Raw genomic sequence first — 19,624 nt, 5'->3', positions numbered from 1 at the left:
ACATTCGTCTTCACTAATCTTTTCCTTTTCACATACCAAAATAAAACTTTTACATTCAGTTTTTATATTCCCCTCAAGCTTTCTTCTGTGCTCTTTTGTTCCCCTCTTAATTAACCCCATTTGTCCTCTGTTGAGTTCTAAATTTCTCCCAGTCCTCAGGCTTGCTGCTTCTTCTGGCCAATTTATGTGTCTCTTCCTTGGATTTAACACTATCCTTGATTTGCCACGGTTGAGCCACTTTCCCAGTTTTATTTCTTCGCCAGACAGGGATGAACAATTTCTGGGGTTCATCCATGTGGTCTTTAAATCTTTGCCATTGCATCTCCACTGTCAACCCTTTAAGTATAATTTGCCAGTCTATCCTAGCCAATTCCCGTCTCATACCTTCAATGCCTTTATTCAAGTAAAGGACCCTAGTCTCTGAATTAACCAGGCCACTCTCCATCCTAATGCAGAATTCCACCATATTGTGGTCACTGTTGCCCAAGGGGCCTTGCACAACAAGATTGCTAACTAATCCTTCCTCATTACACAATACCCAGTCTAGGATGGTTTGCCCTCTGGTCTGTTCCTCTCAATATTGGTTTAAAAACCCATTCCGTATACATTCCAGGAAATCTTCCTCCTCGGCACTGTTACCAATTTGGTTGGCCCAATCTAAATGTAGATTAAAGTAACCCATGATAACCGCTGTTCTCCTAATTTCCTGCTTTGTGCTATCCCCAACCTCCCTACTGCTGTTTGGTGGTCTGTATACAACGCTAACAAGCGTTTTCTGTCCTTTGCTATTTTGTAGTTCTACCCATACCGATTCAACAGCATCCAAGCTAATGTCTGTCTTTGCTATTGTATTAATCTCCTCTTTAACCAGCAATGCCACCCCACCTCCTCTTCCTTTCTGTCTATCATTCCTAAATATAGAATACCCCTGCATGTTGTTAAGGTCAGTTTATTGGCACATGTACCAATTAAGGTACAGTGAAATTCAATTTACCATACAGCCATACTAAAAAAAAAGCAACAAGACAACACACAACTACATAAAAGTTAACCTAACAATCCACTACAACGGTCTAATCTTATTCCTCTTTAGCTTTTTTAGCTCCCAGCCTTGGTCACCCTGGAGCCATGTCTCCGTAATTCCAACTATATCATATCCCTTAACTACTAACTGTGCATTCAATTCATCCACCTTATTTCGAATGCTCCTCGCATTAAGGCATAAAGCTTTCAGGTTTGTTTTTCTTATCTCCCTTCTACCTTTTTCTTCTGTCCTCCTTTTATGGCCGTCAGTCTCCTTGCATTGGGTCCCATCCCCCTGCCCTGTTAGTTTAAACGTGACCTTTCCTACACTCTCTTTCCCATTAGCTGCACAGATACACTTCCACGTTGTTGACTTCCACCCCCCCGCCCTTCTTGACCGATGGTTTGTAGTTCATAGATCCCCACCTGAAGTACTTCCCCTCCGTCCCATTGGGTGCAGAGATAGAAGTCTACATTTCAAAGCATGTACCACCATGATTCTGGAAGAGCTTCCACCTTGCATGCTAGTCTCTTCACACGACCCTCATAAGCTAGTTGTGACTTCATCCCCACCCCCCACCGACTTCCAACCTACAGAGATAGAAACATTTCTCATTGCTGCTAGTCTCTTCACCGACCCTCATAAGCTAGAGTGTCATCCCGACTTCCAACCTACCTCATAGCAGACTACACATTTTCACTGTATATCGTATAACACTGTAAAACTACATCTGGTATTTTTCCCTTTGTACTACCTGTTGTACTTGTGTATGGCTGGATTGTACTCATTTGCCTGGATAGTACACAAAGTTTGATTTGAGTGGATAGCGTACAAGATTTTTCACTGTATCTCAGTACACGTGACAGTAATAAGCCGATAACCATACCCGTCTCTCCCATCCTCAGGCAGAGGCAATCCTGGGCTATGCTGTGGACAGGTGTACCGGTACACTGCTATACAACGCCGCGACCCGCCTCAAGGATCAGCAGCACCTGGCCTTCCTCGTCAAGTACATCGCCACCAAAGGAGTCGGCTCTGACCTGCAGCTCAACGGTAAATGCTGGAGGTCGCTTGTGTTATCGGGTTAAACTAGACCATCAGTTGGGACAGTGATGGGAAACGGTACGGGTTAATGGCACCAAGTGCTTGTGCCATTGTAGGTGATTTCTACAATCAACTAATGCTTACACCCCAACGGGATGAGCAATGAATTCCCCAATTACAAATACTATCACCTCAACCCACCACTTTCCCCTGACCACCTCCCTCACCTGGTGCGCACACATTTCTCCCAACGTCCCCCACCCACCCCGGTCACCCTGCTCCTTTTCCCTCCTCTATGCTCATTTACCATCCCCAAGGACCCCTTTCCTCTTTTGTCTCTCCCGGTCCTCTACCACACACACTCCTACCTACAGCTGTACACTTCTCTCCTTATCTGACCTGTTGACATTTCTCTTATTAAACTGTGATTCCGGTGATTTTTGTATTGTTTTGCCTATTCTTTGCGTCAGTTGTTGTTAATCTGCATCCGTGCCCATTTTGGCTCCACTTTGCTGTGCTGTATTTACCTGTGTGGCATTACACCCATATTGCCAACCTTTCTCACCAGTATCTGCATCCATCCTGAAATCACCACTGTAATTAATCAGAAATCATTCTGTTTCTTCCCTTAGCTGCGGTGGAATACATTAAAAACCACCGTCTGGATTCGATTGACAGCACCGACTTTGAGAGAGAATGTGGCATTGGGGTGGTGGTGACACCAGAACAGATCGAGGAGGCGGTGAGTGTACCTCGGCTGCATCTACTGGTCCATGGGTCACTGGAGATAACATTAGCGCACTACCTGATTGCTCAGTGTAAGCAAAACCATGGAGATGATCATGGGCTTCAGGGTGGAGGACACACCCCAGTCCATATCAGTGCTGCTTCAGTGCAGAGGGTGGAGAGCTACAACTTCCATGTGTAAATGTCACCAACAATCACAAACCAGAAGGAATAGGTTGAAGGTGAGATAGGGAATTTTAAAGGACATCTGAGGGGAATATTTCTCTTACAGAGTGGTTGGTATCTGGAACTCGCTGCCAGAAGAAGTGGTGGAGTCAGAGACAGTCACACATTTAAGAAAGATTTTTTCAGGCACTACCCGTGAATCAGCCAACCACAGTGGTGCAGTGGCGAATGTGTAGATGGCATTGGAGTTGTGCTTAGCCACACAGTCATGGGTGTAAGGAGAGTAGAGCAGGGGGTCACACACACAGTACTGAGATGTACACAAAATGTTTGAGAAGGAACTGCAGATGCTGGTTTAAACCGAAGATAGACACAAAAAGCTGGATTAACTCTGTGGGGCAGGCAGCATCTCCGGAGAGAAGGAATGGGTGAAGTTTCGGTTCTGAAGAGTCTGGAGCCGACACATCACCCATTCCTTCTCTCCAGAGATGCTGCCTGTCCCACTGAGTTACTCCAGCTTTTTGTGTCTAACTGAGGTGTACATGTTGATGGTGAGTGACACCATCACCCATGAGGTCCTTCTCTCCAGAGATGCTGCCTGTCCCACTGAGTTGGGTTTCATCTCATCAGTCTTTGTGTTGGCTAACTGAGGTCCCTGCAGGCACACCCTGATAAAAATCAAAGTGTTCACAGAAACATGGTGAGTGAGGAGCAACCGCTATGTTACCAGATCCACAGGTGCACAACCTTTTATCCGAAAGCCTTGGGACCAGACACTTGTCGGATTTCGGACATTTTCGGATTTCCGAATGGAAGATTTTTAGTGTAGATTAGGTAGGTAGCGCGGGCGGCTTGAAAAGTCTGGAGCGACTGCCTCCTCCCCGGAGACCGGGGAATCATTGTAAATCATTGCATAAATGTTAGTCAGTTAGTTTGGAGGGATTTTATGTGGTGGTGGTGGGGGGGTGGGTGAAGGGGGAAACTTTAATTCTTAGTCCCCTACCTGGTCGGCGACTCCCAACATCGCGGTGCTGGGGGCTCCGTCCGGCCGCGGGCGGCGCCGGTTGTAGCTCCGACCCCGGCAACTCTACCCCTGGCTGTGAGGCGCTCCAAATCCAGCGTTGCCCGCGGTCGGACGCCCGCAGCCCCAGCTCCGCGAATGTGGGGAGAAGGCGGCCTCCGCGCCCTGGAGCTTACCGCACAGCGACCCGGTAAGGCATTGCCCGCTTCCCGCTGGTATCCCAGCGCTGCGACGCCGCAGACTCCCAACATTTGCGGAGCTGGGGTGGGGGGCGTCCGGCCGCGGGCGGCGCTGGATTTGGAGCGCCTCGCAGCCAGGGGTAGAGTTGCCGGGGTCGGAGCTACAACCGGCGCCGCCTGCAGCCCCAGCTGGGAGTTGGCGGCCACAACGCTGCAGAGCTTACTGCACGGCGACCCGGTAAGGCATTGACCGCTCCCCGTCTCTCCGACCAGGTAGGGGACTAAGAATTAAAGTTTACCCCTTCAACCCCCCCTTCACATAAAAGCCCTCCAAACTAACTGACTAACATTTAAGCAATGATTTACAGATGTTTAAGTGTCTCCCCGGTCTCCGGGGAGGAGGCAGCCGCTACAGTAGTACAGACCTGGGTTGACCGTGGGTCGTTTCGGGTCAAGTTTGACGCCAAACGCGAGCTTTGGTGTGCAGACGACATCCTGGAAAAAATGGCCGGTTTTCGGAGTTTTTCGGTTTCCGGAACACCGGATAAAAGGTTGTGCACCTGTAGTAGGACTACCTTCATGCGGAAGACGGTTGTGCAGGGATTGGGGGGAATTCCAGAGGTTGCAAGTGTTCAGGTACAGCCTCTTTACATTGTTGTTAATGCTGCTCCTGTTAAGTTACACTTAAATGTCCCACCATTGTTATTTGAGATTTATACAGCAGTGCTCCTTTCCAAACTGTTTGACGCCACCAAACTCAGACAAGAGCAAGTACAAAACCTGAGGATAAATGGAAAGAGCTGGACACACTCAACAGATCAGGCAGTATCTGTAGGGATAGAAATCACCAAAACTTCAGGTCGATCTGCTCTCTTCAAAGCTTGAAGACCGAGTTGTGGAGATTCACTATTCTGGTCTGCAGATTTATGGTGGTGTCCTCTGACCATGAATTGTTCCTCTTTTTAAAGGAAGAAAGTAAGGAGTTGTGTGTAAGAAAGAACTGCAGATGCTGGTTTAAATTGAAGGTAGACGCAAATTGCTGGAGTAACTCAGCGGGACAAGCAGCATCTCTGAAGAGAAGGAATGGGTGATGTTTCGGGTAGAGACCCTTCTTCAGATTGTTTATGGTACTAGTTATCAATAGTATTGATATTAATCATAATAATAGTATTGATCATATTTTGCATGGTATTGACGATGCAGATAGAGCAGTTTTCCTCTGTGTATTCTAACATTGCCTCTGTGTCCACCCAGGTCGAAGCAGCAGTAAGCAAGTACAGGAACAACATAATGTTGGAACGATACAGGTTTAACATGGGGCTGCTTATGGGTGAGTGTGAACTGGGGGTGAGATGTCTCGTGGTTCACCCATCTCCCTGGGGGTCATGTGGAGACACCTGTCTTAGTCCTGACTTGTGGTGGGAATGTTTCAAACTAGTTCCGGATGAGTTGATGCGGGTCTGTGACCTTCAGTGTTGGAATGTAATTGAGGCATTGGAGAGTTAAACAGCACAGCTCTCACCCATGCCAACCATTGCCTGAACAAGCTCGTCCCACTTACCCCATCAAACCTTTCCTATCCAACTACCTGACCATGTGTCTTGTATATGTTGTAATTGTACCTGCCTCAACCACCCCCTCTGGCAGCGTGTTCCATATACCCACCAACCTCTGTGTGAAAACGTTGTTTCTCTGGTCTCTTTTAAACATTTCCTCTCTCACCTTAAAGCTATGCGCTCTAGTTTTAGACCCCCCTACCACGTGGCCCTTCAGCTTATCTATAACTGATCTATAAGCTTATCTATAACAGCCTTCTATGCTCCAGGGAGAGAGGTACTCTAGGGAGAAAGGTTCCAGCCGTTCTAGTCTCTCTACATAGTAATCCATGCAGAACCAATCTTTTTTTTACCCCTTTTTTTAACCCCTTCCAGTATAATAACATCCTTCCTCGAGCAAGTGACCAGAACAATACTTCAAATGAGGCCTTGCTGTGTACCATGACGTCTCATCCACTATACTCTACATTGATCGATGATGGTGCCTTCACCACCTTGCCTACATGTGGCGACACTTCATGGAACTATGTACTTACACCCCTGGGTCTCTGTGTTGTATGACACTCTACAGGGCCCTGCCATTTACAATGCCCTCTTTCGGTCTTGCTAAAATTGATCTCTTGTGTTTAATTGTCATGTGTAACAACAATGGAACAATGACATTCTTTCTTGTGTAGCTTAACAGTGCTGTAAACACAATGCCCATAGATAACATAATGAACTGAAAAACTCAATTAACAACCCCGATACAGTGCAAAATCGCCCAGAGTCCTCTGTGCAATCAGACAGTCCACAGCTTGTCAATATTTTGTAGTGATCAGGAACCTGACTGGGCATCCGTTTCCCTTACCCAGGGAAGGTGAGGAGGAATGTTTTCTGCAATGTTACTGTGATTTTGATTCCACTGGATGCAGACTCGGAAATTTTCAATTGGATAAATTGGGGGGAAATGTTCAGGTTAGAGAGCCGGTGCGTGGCACAGGCAGATGGGCTGAATGGCATCCTGCACTGTCGGATTCAGTGGTTCTCACTGAGTAGAGAAGGCAGGTCTCTGAAGGAGTTGGTGACTGTTCAGTTTTCTGAAGAGGCGCTGATGTAAGGGCTTTTAATGTCACGTCCGGAATGGAACCTGTGTGAACTGTTGTCCCCGCCAGGTGATGTGAGGACTAAGCTGAAGTGGGCAGATGGGAAGATTGTCAAGAATGAAGTGGACCTCCAGGCAAGTGTAACAAGTTGTGTAAGCTGCTTGTGTGGTGCTTGGTGTATCTGCAGTGTGCCACCCCACAAAGAGGCAGTCTAGGTCACGCCCGAGGCCTCGTGAAACTGGCTCAGTGTTGGGTTTATGAGGACACAAATGCCAGGGTTTATTACCGGCCTAGTTTCTATTCAGATTACTACCAAACAACAAGCCATTCTGGTTTCCTTGTTTAAAAATGCGGGGCGGTCTGTATTTGGCAACATAATTGAAATACTTTTACGATTCCCTTTTGGATCTGACACTCACTAACGGGCTTGTTTTGATTCGGCCGGTATCATATTTTAAAAGCTCACTACTTTACAAATGTGACAATGAGACACTGCGTCACATTGTATTGTGTCTGGGAAACTAAAGGTCGGCCTTTGTGACCTTGCCCTTGCATTGCTCTATTGGGATCATTGGCCAATGCTTGCACCCCTGCTTTGCTGAAGCTCGCTATAGGAAAGGCAGCCACAAATGAATGTCCGTCTATAAAGGCAAGTAAACTTCCTGGCTCTGTTGTAATTCAGTAACTTGACAAAAACAAGGCAACTATAGTGATTGAGCAGCTTGTGCACTCTCCCCGTTTTAATGCCTCCCTTCTCATCTCACAGGTTCTTAACTTACTTGGACCAAAGACTGAAGCTGACCTGGAAAAGAAGGCCAAGGTATTTCTTCCCTCGGCTCATCGTGTAAACTTCGAATGAGGTTTCAATGACTGATGTACAAGCACACCCAGGTCTCATTGCACCTCCCCTTCTCTTAATCTAACACCATTCAGAGAAACATAGAAACATAGAAATTAGGTGCAGGAGTAGGCCATTCGGCCCTTCGAGCCTGCACCACCATTCAATATGATCATGGCTGATCATCCAACTCAGTATCCCGTACCTGCCTTCTCTCCATACCCCCTGATCCCCTTAGCCACAAGGACCACATCTAACTCCCTCTTAAATATAGCCAATGAACTGGCCTCAACTACCCTCTGTGGCAGAGAGTTCCAGAGATTCACCACTCTCTGTGTGAAAAAAAGTACTTCTCATCTCGGTTTTAAAGGATTTCCCCCCTTATCCTTAAGCTGTGACCCCTTGTCCTGGACTTCCCCAACATCGGGAACAATCTTCCTGCATCTAGCCTGTCCAACCCCTTAAGAATTTTGTAAGTTTCTATAAGATCCCCTCTCAATCTTCTAAATTCTAGAGAGTATAAACCAAGTCTATCCAGTCTTTCTTCATAAGACAGTCCTGACATCCCAGGAATCAGTCTGGTGAACCGTCTCTGCACTCCCTCTATGGCAATAATGTCCTTCCTCAGATTTGGAGACCAAAACTGTACGCAATACTCCAGGTGTGGTCTCACCAAGACCCTGTACAACTGCAGTAGAACCTCCCTGCTCCTATACTCAAATCCTTTTGCAATGAAAGCTAACATACCATTCGCAAAATAATCTGCTTTCCTGTTCTTGCAACCAAAGTGGATAACCTCACATTTATCCACTTTATACTGCATCTGCCATGCTTCTGCCCACTTGCCCAACCTATCCAAGTTACCCTGCAACCTCATAGAATCCTTCTCACAGCTCACACTGCCATCCAGCTTTGTGTCATCCGCAAACTTAGAGATATTACATTTAATTCCCTCATCCAAGTCATTGTAAACAACTAGGGTCCAAGCACTGAGTCTTGTGGCACCCCACTAGTCACTGCCTGCCATTCTGAAAAGGACCCGTTAATTTCTACACTTTGCTTCCTGCTTGCCAACCATGTCAGTACCCTACCCCTATACCATGTGATCTAATATTGCACACTAATCTCTTGTGTGGGACTTGTCAAAGGCTTTTTGAACGTTCAGATACACCACATCAACTGGCTCTCCCTTATCCATTCTACTTGTTACATCCTCAAAAAATTCCAAAAGATTAGTCAAGCATGATTTCCCCTTCATAAATCCATGCTGACTTTGACCGATCCTGTCACTGCTTTTCAAATGCGCTGCTATAACATCTTTAATAATCGACTCCAGCATCTTCCCCACTACCGATGCAAGGCAAACTGGTCTATAATTCCCCATTTTCTCTCTCCCTCCTTTCTTAAAAAGTGGAGTTACATTGGCTACCCTCCAGCCCACAGGAACTGATCCAGTCGAGAGAACATTGGAAAATGATCACCAATGCATCCAGGATTTCTAGGGCCACCTCCTTGAGTCCTCTGGGATGCAGATCATCAGGCCCTGGGGATTTATCAGCCTTCAGTCTCAACAGTTTACTTCACGCCATTTTCTGATGAATGTGTATTTCCTTCAGTTCCCCCCCCCCCTCCCACTACATCCTTTGGTCCCCTAGTATTTCCGGGAGATTGTTTGTGTCTTCCTTAGTGAAGACAGACCAAAGTAATTTAACTGATCTACCATTTCCCTGTTTCCCATTATAAATTCACCTGTCTCTGACTAAGGGACCTACATTCATCTTCACTAATCTTTTCCTTTTTACATACCTAGAGAAACTTTTAGTCAATTTTTATATTTCCCGCAAGCTTTCTTTCATGCTCTTTTTGGCCTCTCTTAATTAACCTCTTTGTCCTCCTCTGTTGAGTTCTAAATTTCTCCCGATCCTCTGGTTTGCCGCTTCTTCTGGCCAATTTATATACCTCTAGGGCTGTAAAACTATCATTGACTTCGCTCGTCAGCCATGGTTGAGCCGCATTCCCAGTTTTATTTTTTGGCCACAGTCCTCAGTGCACTTGCGTCCTCCAGCTTCCAGTGACTGCCACAGAGCAGCATCTGTGGGATCCGACTCAGCAGGTTTTTGTCATTCTGTTCCCTGCAGACTCCAAAGGAGAAGGCACCAAGAAGTGGCCACAAAGACAAGGAAGAGGGATCAAACAATGGTGAGCTTTGGATAGAAGGCCACTGCTCGGACTGTGTGGTAGGGGTGGGGGGGGAAGTTGGGGTCATGGATGTATATCACTCTGAAACAAGGTCAAATCTGTTCCCTGTAGCAGTGGTGGTGGCTGACGGTGGGACGAAGCTCGGCTTGGACAGGCAGGGGTTGCATGTGTGGCAGCGGGGATTCAAAAATAAAAGCACTAATATAATTACACTTAAATAGAAGCAGAAGGCACAAAACACAGCTCTGAGCATCAAATAAGTGAAAATAAAATCCGATTCTGTGAAGGGTCTCTGACCAGGAGCGTTGCCTGTCTGCCTTCCTGTAGATGCTGCCTGACCCGCTGAGTGTTTGCGGTGGTAGTTTTAAATCACTGCCTCTGTTTGGCTGCACGCTGTGATTATCCACATCCAGACTGGTAATCATTTAATTGCCCTTAATACATTCCCTGTGAAAATAACATCCTGTGAAGTGGTTCCTTGTTAATTAACCAGTGAAGCAGTCGGCTCGACTGCCCGCAACTAAACGTGAAAATCAGCAGCAGCAGCAATGCTACGCATCCCCTTGGCCCTCTCTGCCACTTAATGGCAGCATTGCTGATGTGATTGTAACCTCTGACTGCCTAGTAGCCTTTCATCCTGTTGCTTAAGAATCTGTTCACCTCCACCTTAAAAGTATTCTAAAACTTTGCTGCCTGAAGCCAAGTGTTGCAAATCCTCATGAAAGAGATTTGTCCTTGTTTTTGAGTTAAATAGTAAAATCGCATGCTGAGTTTTATTGCCCTGACATCCTGTGCATATGTGTAGAGCTATGCCCTGCAATCCAAACACTTCCCTACTGTGATGACTGCCTCTCCTAAGGTGACTTCTAAATTACCTTTACTGTGTTCACCAATGTTCCCATCATCCATCCTTCTGTATTTGGGCGCTTGAGTTAACCATACTACAGACGTGCTCAGTTTTATTATAGCTTCAAGAATTCCCCTGGTCCGATATAATGGCCGGAGTGAGTCAGCCGGAGCCCCAGTGTAGGGTCAGTCTGCCCCCCTGTGGTCACACAGTCACACTGACAGAGGTATCGCTGCAGACAGCAGTGTTGGTTCTGTAAGGCTAACCTCTGGAGCGATGTTGCAAAGAAAGATTGGCGATTGAGGGGGGTGCGCAGTGGTAACGTACAGAGGCTTCAATGTCCTTCCTACTGGCCGGGCCACTGTCCACTGGAAGGCACTGGACGCCCCGCTGTGGCTGACGAGCGAGCTATTCCCACAGGCACTGGGCACCTCCACTTGGGCCTTCCCGACCAGAAGTTCCAGTGGCCTCATCAAAAAAATGGTGTGAGGCAGGCCGAAGATGGTGCACTGTGATGGCTTCAACACTGGCCCTTCCAAGCTGCTGCCAGTACAATGCACCAGCCCCCACTCTCCTTGTTGTTCACCCACCAGCCCTTCCGAGCAGACTGCCAGTACCAAGCACCAACCCCCACTCATAGTTCACCACCAGCCTCTCCAAGCTCATGCCGGTACAACGCGCTAACCTTCACACTCACAAGTTCATAAGTTATAGGAGTAGAATTAGGCCATTCGGCCCATTGAGTCTACTCTGCCATTCAATCATCTCTGCCCCTAATCCCATTTTCCTGCCTTTTCCCCAAAAACCTTGACATCCGTTCTAATCAAGAATTTGTCTATCTCTGCCTTAAAAATATCACTGACTTGGACTCCACAGCCCTCTGTGGCAATGAGTTCCGCAGATTAACTACCTTGTGACTAAAGAGTGATAGTTCCTCATGTTCTCTCCTCATAGTTCACCACCGGCCAGTATCATCCACCGGCCAGTACCACCCACCAACCCCCATTCTCACTGTTCACCACCGCTGTTCACCACCGCCCCCTTGAGCCTCCAGCTGATACAACGCACCAACCTCCACTCCTCGTCACAGTTCGCCACCAGCCCCCCCCCCCAAGTTGCTGGGCTGTACAAAGCAACTACCTACCCCCACTCTCCTGTTAGTTCACCAGCAGCCCTCGCTTGACGATACAACACATCCACCTCCGCTTTCCTCAATGGATGCAGTTCCAGCAGCACCTAAGCATTTTAACACCATAGCGAAGTTCACTCACCCATGCAGCTCATCCTGACTCATGCAGCTCATCTTGGTGTACTGACTGGCAATGTGCATTGCCAGCCAGCACACCGTGTACAGGTGTACTGCAGTAAATCTGCAAGGCTGGCTAAACAGTGTCTCCAAGGCTACACGTCCTGGTTTCACAGCACGGAAACAGGCCATTCGTCTCAGCCCATCCACGCCTCATCTAAGCATGTCCCATTAGCCCACAATTGGCCCATATTCTTCTAAACCTTTCCTATCCACGTACCTCCAAATGTCTGTTTTATAGAAGCACCACTCTGCAACAGCTGGTCACGATCAGCGATCGGCGGGATCCTGGTGTTCCATGGTCCACAAAAAAGCTGGAGGAACTCAGCGGGTGCAGCAGCATCTATGGAGCGAAGGAAATAGGCAACGTTTCGGCCCGAAGCGTTGCCTATTTCCTTCGCTCCATAGATGCTGCTGCACCCGCTGAGTTTCTCCATCTTTTTTGTGGACCTTCGATTTTGCAGCATCCTTCTTAAACTCCTGGTGTTCCATGTTGGTCACTGGCGGGTAACGGTTTGTCTTCCTCCTCTCGCCCACAGATCAGCTGACGCTGCACTCTGCATCCGTGCTGGAGCAACTGCGGGGAGAGGCGATAAAGTTCCATCGGCCTGGTGAGTGTCTGTGCCCCCTCCCAGGAGTCACCAACTGTCCCACTGCCCCCCCCCCCCGTGCAGTTTAACCAAACCAACCTCCACGTCAGGGAGCATGACAGTAGGGGTGGGAGGAGTAAGCTGAGGTCAGGGAATGCAGAGGAACTGGGAAACGTTCCTTGGGCAGGTGAATGACACTGCAGGAGGGGGAGGATCCAAGGGGGACAGTATTCACCAGAGAGGGGCGAGTACCTGGTATGCACTGGGCAGAGAGAGAGGCAGCGGGATTAGAGTGAAGATGGATGCAGGGCTGTGGGGAGAGAGCGGAGCTGTGGAGTTAGTGTGGGCCTGGATAGAGTGGATGTGGAGAGGATGTTTCCACTAGCGGGAGAGTCTAGAACTAGAGGTCATCACCACAGAATAGTAAGATTAAACGAGAACTTACCAGTTTGAAGTTTGATCTGTATTTTATGAGGAGGAACGTTGAGGGAATACATGAAAGAAACCCGCTACGACGCATGCGTGTCATCCTTCAAAGCAGCGGTGTGAGGTCACAGATACCCTATATTGACCTAAAATAGCAAGATTATCAAAGAGATACCAGCTCAAGATTTGACCCTATGAGGGTGGGAGCGGAGGGCATGTATTCCCTCAACGTTCCTCCTCATAAAATACAGATCAAACTTCAAACTGGTAAGTTCTCGTTTAATCTTACTATTTTACTTCGGAGTCACGTGAGGGACTCCATGAAAGATTTCAAAGCTCTGTGACCTCATGCCGTGGAAACGAGTCCATGCTTCACAACTGCCTTGGTAGTTAGAGAGAAATTGTTAATTATATTCAAAGCATTCATACCAATTATTTAATGGAAATGATAAATAATATCGAATTAATTGAAATCATAACCCTGTATTCTTCAGGGATAAATTATCATACAGAACTTAAAATTGGTCCCCGAAAACACGTTCCCATACTGCTAACTGGTTTGTTAACATTTCTGAAACGTATTCTCCAACAACCATCCTGCAATCCTGATGATTTGGTCCATGGATACATCAAGGCGTTTTGCTGCAGATGTAGCTGCAGCCCTGGTGGGGTGAAAATTAAATATGTTATTGTCCACTCCCGCCTATCAGACCATTTCGCGGTGGCAGAAATATGGGATATGAGTTACACTCTATGGTACAGTATCTTAAAGCTGATTAAACGCCAATTCCTTGCCTCTGATAGCCTTTTTTCTTACTGTATAACAAAACCGTACTTTACTATACAGAGGCATTGTCCTCCGGGTAGGCCATCAATTCTATGACCTGCCCCGCTAATCCTGGCCTATTTTTATGGCACGCATGCGTCGTAGCGGGTTTCTTTAATGGAGTCCCTCACGTGACTCCGAAGTAAAATTAAAGGACATTCTCTTAGGAAGGAGATGAGGAGGAATTTCTTTTGATGTGTAGGAAAGAACTGCAGATGCTGGTTTAAATTGAAGATAGACACAAACTGCTGGAGTAACGCAGTGGGACAGGCAGCATCTCTGGAGAGAAGGAATGGGTGACGTTTCAGGTCGAGATCCTTTACAACAGTCTGACGAGGGGTCTGGACCCGAAACATCACCCATTCCTTCTATCCAGAGATGCTGCCTGTCCCTCTGAGTTACTCCAGCAGTTAGTGTCTATCTTTGAGGAATTCTTTAGTTGGTGGTGAATCTGAGTAATTCTTTGCCACAAAAGGCTGTGGAGTCAAAGTCAGTGGCTATATTTAAGACAGAGATAGATAGACTCTTGATTAGTACGGGTGTAAGAGGTTATGGGGAGAAGGCAGGAGAATGGGGTTAGGGGGGAGAGATAGATCGATCAGTCATGCTTGAATGGCTGAGTAGTCTTGATGGGCCAAATGGCCTAATTATGCTCTGATTATCTGATCTTATGATTGATACAGGGTTGTGGGCAGAGAGCAGGGTAGTGGGGTTAGTGTGGGGAAGGATACAGGGCTGTGAGAGAGCAGGGTAGTGGGGTTAGTGTGGGGAAGGATACAGGGCTGTGAGAGAACAGGGTAGTGTGATTGATTCTGGGCTGTGGGGAGAGAGCAGTGGACTGAGTTAGGAGAGACATGGATGTTTCAGTGCCAGTTTGAGGGCTGGTTTATAGATGAGGGGGGTTGGCTAGTTGAAATTGACTGGAGTCACGTTGGGCATGGATGTTGTGGAACGCAGCTCCTGGTCATTTACACCATGGAAGGTGGTCATTAATTTTCTTTCTTCACTGAAGGTGAAAACTTTAAGACGGAAGGTTACGTTGTGACAGACAACACCATGGAGCTCTTGCAGAAACACCTGGAGATTACAGGAGGCCAGGTACGATGCCCCTGCCACCAACCACCCTTTCCCTGAGCCTGTCCCCAGTGGCAGCTGGCTCCCTGGCCCTGCAGCCCTGGGCAATGTGTAGTGCTACCACCTCCTCCTTGCTGGGGTCAGGGATGTGACAAGGCTTGGTCACTGTTGTTGGTTTTCTGACAGCAGTGAGCAGGAATCAAGAACCAGAGAACATAGGTTTAAGATGAGAGGGGAAAGATTTATTAGGAACCCGACGGGCATCTTTGTCACACACGGGATGGTAGGTGTATGGAATGAGCTGCCAGAGCAGGTAGTTGAAGCAGGTACTATAGCACCATTTCAAAGACACTTGGACATGCACATGGATGGATTTAGAGGGATATGGGCCAAACACTGGCAAATGGAACTGGTTTTAGGTCAGGTTGCTCCATCAGAGTTTTGAAGAGGGTGTGGGTTTGGGGACAATGTGAAAGATGAAAGTCACTGGGCATTCACCCTATCTATCCCCCTCATGATCTTATGCACTTCTACAAGGTCACCCCTCATCCACCTGTGCTGCAGTCAGGTGTGCTATAGCTGATGATGAGGTGCTGGGTCTGGCCGTTCTCCTGCCCTCATTGTAAGCTCCCCAGTGCAGCCCAGCCCAGTCTGGCCCCAGCCTGCCACCACACCAGTGAAGAGAGACTACCCAGATTGGGCAGACTTTCCAAATGATTGGCAAGGAACAGTTTGGGATGAGGTACAGATTGAGCGAGGAGCATTCGGATGCCGGATACGAAGTGAATGTGCTCATTGCCCCGTTGCTGTTTGTCAGGTCCGCACGCGGTTTCCACCAGAGCCCAATGGGATTCTCCACATCGGCCACGCCAAGGCCATCAACTTCAACTTTGGTTATGCCAGGGTGAGTGTCAATGCGCTTGGGAGGTGGAGGGAGGGCACAGGGTGAGTCCACATATGTGAGGGAGGTGCTTAGGAGAAGGACCCTGACCAGGGGCAGCTTGGTGAGGGTGAGTGTGGAGGGGGGGGGGGGGAGACGTGGTGGAGAAGGACCCACCCAGGGGTTGCTGGGCCTGGGTGAGCCCCCATGCGCGGAGGAGGGGACACGGTGGGACAAGACCATCCAGGGGTCGCTCGATCAGTGTGAATCCCCATGTCCAGGGGTCACTGTGCCCTTGTATCTGGATGATCTGGTTCCTCTACAAGCAGTGCCTTTCACCCGTCCAGTGGCCAGAGTCCACGGTGCCGTGGGCTGCGGCTCCACGTGGCTTCATCTCTAAGCGGATTTGCCGCTGCTCCTGTTCCTCCGGTTCTGGAGCCGTGAGCACTGGCTGTGCGCCCCTGCCGCCCCTCTCCCACTGGCCCCGGGGACCGCAGGTTAGGGTGCCGCTTACTGACCGACCATCACTGACGGAGACAAACATGCCTTGCAGGCAAACGACGGAATCTGCTTCCTCCGGTACGACGACACCAACCCGGAGAAGGAGGAGGAGAAGTATTTCCAGGGCATCCGGGATATGGTGGAGTGGCTGGGTATGTTGGTGCTGGCTGTGGGGATAGCATCTGAGAGACGGTGGAGTGGCCGGCTGTGTTCGTGCTGGCTGTGGGTTTAGCCCTGGGCAGACTGGCACAGTTTGTTCAGTGCCTGTTGTATTGGTACCAAACACTAAGCGGCCAGTGGAATGAGTGTAGATGACACCAATCTCGAGTGGGTACCCAGCATCTGCAACGTTCCCTTGCTGATCCAAAATTCCTGCTGGTCCCAGTTGCTCAGCTCAACCATCTTTAGTCTTTAGAGATGCAGCTCACCGAGTCCGTGCCGACCAGCGATCACCCCATACACTCGCACTATCCTACACACTGGGGACAATGTTCACTACTATCCTGAGCCAATTAACCTACAAACCTGGACGTCTTTGAGATGTGGGAGGAAACCAGAGTACCCAGAGGGAATCCACACGGTCACAAGGAGAATGTACAACCTCCACTCAGACAGCACCCGTAGTCAAGGTCGAACCCGGGTCTCTGGCGCTGTGAGACAGCAACTCTACCGCTGCACTGCTGTGCCATTGAATTAGTCTCTGAATCCGAGATCAGCTTTCCCCTTGCTCGGTGGCCACCGTTTCTACCGTGTGACTTTCTCTGCCCGCTTCCACTCTCCCCCTCCACCCTGGAAAGGAGTTGCCATTATGACAAGCCTGCCACCCACTCCTTCTCCACTCCCTCTGATCCCATCTCTCTCCACTCTCTGTTCGCACCTCTCTCCGATCTCACCCCTCTCTCCATCTCCACTCTCTGCAGGCTACACACCGTACAAAATCACCCACGCCTCGGACTATTTTGATCATCTGTATGATTGGGCAGTGGAGCTCATCAAAAGGTGGGTGCAGTGAAACGTAGTGCACAGCACAGTGAGGCAACTCTGACGCTTTGCATCGTGCCAGTCTCTGCCGCACGGTGCTCTGATCATGCCCCTCTACACGTTCCCCTCTCGCTCGCTTTCCCTGAAACATGTTTCCAGTTGTGCTAAGGGCGTGTGTTCCACCTCTGCTCACCGCCTGTCGGCCGTTTCCCCTGGATTCTCCACTGCATTGTGGCACGTGTGGTATCCCAGTTTGTGTCTATGCCCATGCTGAGGCCCAGTTTATTAATCACCTGTGTGTGGACACTGCCGCCCATGCCGCTGCTGCCCACCACTCACAGCTCCAGATAATGCCGGCCGCTGCCCGTGGCCACTCCCCGAGGCCAATCAGGAACATGCCCAGACTGATCTCAGGCAGGCTGTCCTGGAATCGGCCAATCCCAATCCATCCCCAGATATTGGATGGTGATCACAGCCAATTCGGTCATTGGCCCAGCCCGGCTAATCGAGCACCAGCCACAGTCAATGTGCCAGAGGATTGGAGAGATCTAGTCCCTGGTGCTGTGGGGCAGTGGCTGCTCTGGTGAGGTCGGGATTGACTGGGTTAGGGTTAGGCTGTGGGGCAGTGGCTATAGTGACAGTGCTGGGGGGTCGGGAGCCAGTCCTTGGCTGCTCTGGCATCTTCTCTGAAGAGCAGTGGTGTTGTGTGCGGCCATGTACTCTCAGCCCCCTGACACCCTGTCCTCCCCTTCCCGCAGGAGGCAGGCCTACGCCTGTCACCAGAAGGTGGAGGAGATCAAAGGCCACAACCCGCCCCCGTCCCCCTGGAGGGATCGGCCCGTTGAGGAATCGCTCCTGCTCTTCGAGGTAAGCGGCAGAGAGTTATCAGCACCGGGTCCCCGGCTCACTGTCCACCGGTAAACTCGGAGTGTTCCCGCGATTGCCGGGAGCGTGGGTGTGAGTGTGTTACACGGGGTGTGTGTCAGTGTCAGGACCTATAACCGTGCGGGAACGCTGTACGCCTGTCTTGGGGGAGAGTCGCCATTTACCGACGCTTCACGTTGCTGCAGTCTGCACCGAGCTTCCCGTCCCTGGCTCCCATGGCACCAGCGACGGAACTGGTCAAAGCACCGGGTGGCAAGGGGGGTGTTTGCCGGGGCAGAGATTACTGGGGGGGGGGGGGGGGGGAATACCAGTGGGGGTGCCTGTAGCCAGGGGCACAGAGTAGTGGTGGAGTCGCCACATGATGCAGTGGGCAGGGGCGATAGTGGGTGAGGGCTGTTACCAAGTGGGTGGGGTGATGATAGGCTGTTGATGGGTGCAGTGGGGGGGTGGGGGGGTTAACCAGGGGGGTGGGGTGGGTAGGGGTGATGGGGGTGGTGCCAGTGCCATGTGGGGGTGGGTGTGGGTAGGGGTGATGGGGGGTGGTGCCAGTGGGGGTGGTGGGGGTAGGGTGATGGGGTGGTGCCAGTGGGGGTGGGGTGGGTAGGGGTGATGGCCAGTGCCAGTGGGGGTGGGTGGGTAACGGGATGGGGTGGGTGCCAGTGCCAGTGGGGGCTGTTAACGGGAGGGGTGGGTGGGGGCTGTTACCGGACAACCTGGGAATGCGGACTGTGCGTTGTTACCGTTTCCCACCCCCCCCGTGCTGTGACTAAGCCTCCCCTCCGTCTTTCCCTGCAGCAAATGAGGAAGGGCATGTTTGCAGAAGGAGAGGTGACCCTTCGCATGAAGCTGATCATGGAAGATGGGAAAATGGACCCAGTGGCTTACAGAATAAAATACACAGCTCACCATCGAACTGGGGATCAATGGTAACCAGCAGCACCTTGCTCCCTCATCACACCTGTCACTATGTTCAGTATCTACTTATGAACATAGAACAGCACAGCCACAGGCCCTTCGGCCCATAACGTCCATGCCAAACGTGATGCCTAGATAGGCCCACCATGATCCATATCCTTCCATTCCCTGCAAATCCATGTGCCTATCTAAAAGCCTCTGAACACCACCATTGCACCACGTTCCAGGCACCCACCACCCTCTGTGTAAAAAATAAACTTGCTCTGCACATCTCAAGGCTTTGCCCCGCTAACCTTAAATCTATGCCCTCTAGTCTTTGACTTTTCCATCCCGGGGAAAAATGTTCTCACTCTCTACCCTGTCTCTGCCTCTCATCATTTTATATAATTCTCTCAGCTCACTCCTTAGCTTCCATTGCTCTAGAAAAAAACAATCGAAGTTTGTCAAATTTCTCCTTGTATTAAACCCCCTCATTCAGGCAGCATTTTGGTGAAAATGTTGTGCTGCAGCAAGCAAGCATTTCATTGTCCTATCT

The 19,624-nt window shown here is 49.5% G+C and overlaps 1 protein-coding gene across 2 annotated transcripts in view; it reads left to right on the top strand.

The window, feature by feature from the left end:
- qars1 (glutaminyl-tRNA synthetase 1) overlaps positions 1 to 19,624 on the top strand; it is a 30,602-nt gene that overhangs the window by 2,215 nt on the left and 8,763 nt on the right. For both annotated transcript variants that reach the window (XM_055647904.1, XM_055647903.1), the window contains 13 exons: positions 1,930 to 2,077; positions 2,701 to 2,810; positions 5,435 to 5,510; positions 6,891 to 6,955; positions 7,588 to 7,641; positions 9,798 to 9,858; positions 12,551 to 12,622; positions 14,866 to 14,951; positions 15,745 to 15,831; positions 16,361 to 16,460; positions 17,229 to 17,307; positions 18,048 to 18,156; positions 18,970 to 19,100. In XM_055647904.1, coding sequence (XP_055503879.1) covers positions 1,930 to 2,077; positions 2,701 to 2,810; positions 5,435 to 5,510; positions 6,891 to 6,955; positions 7,588 to 7,641; positions 9,798 to 9,858; positions 12,551 to 12,622; positions 14,866 to 14,951; positions 15,745 to 15,831; positions 16,361 to 16,460; positions 17,229 to 17,307; positions 18,048 to 18,156; positions 18,970 to 19,100 — 1,178 coding nt within the window. The remainder of the gene's footprint in view (positions 1 to 1,929; positions 2,078 to 2,700; positions 2,811 to 5,434; positions 5,511 to 6,890; positions 6,956 to 7,587; positions 7,642 to 9,797; positions 9,859 to 12,550; positions 12,623 to 14,865; positions 14,952 to 15,744; positions 15,832 to 16,360; positions 16,461 to 17,228; positions 17,308 to 18,047; positions 18,157 to 18,969; positions 19,101 to 19,624) is intronic.

This window comes from Leucoraja erinacea, chromosome 16 (genome assembly GCF_028641065.1).
Source record: "Leucoraja erinacea ecotype New England chromosome 16, Leri_hhj_1, whole genome shotgun sequence".
NCBI lineage: Eukaryota > Metazoa > Chordata > Chondrichthyes > Rajiformes > Rajidae > Leucoraja > Leucoraja erinaceus.
The sequence above is the reverse complement of the archived record's forward strand: the minus strand, read 5'-3'. Positions and strand labels throughout refer to the sequence as shown.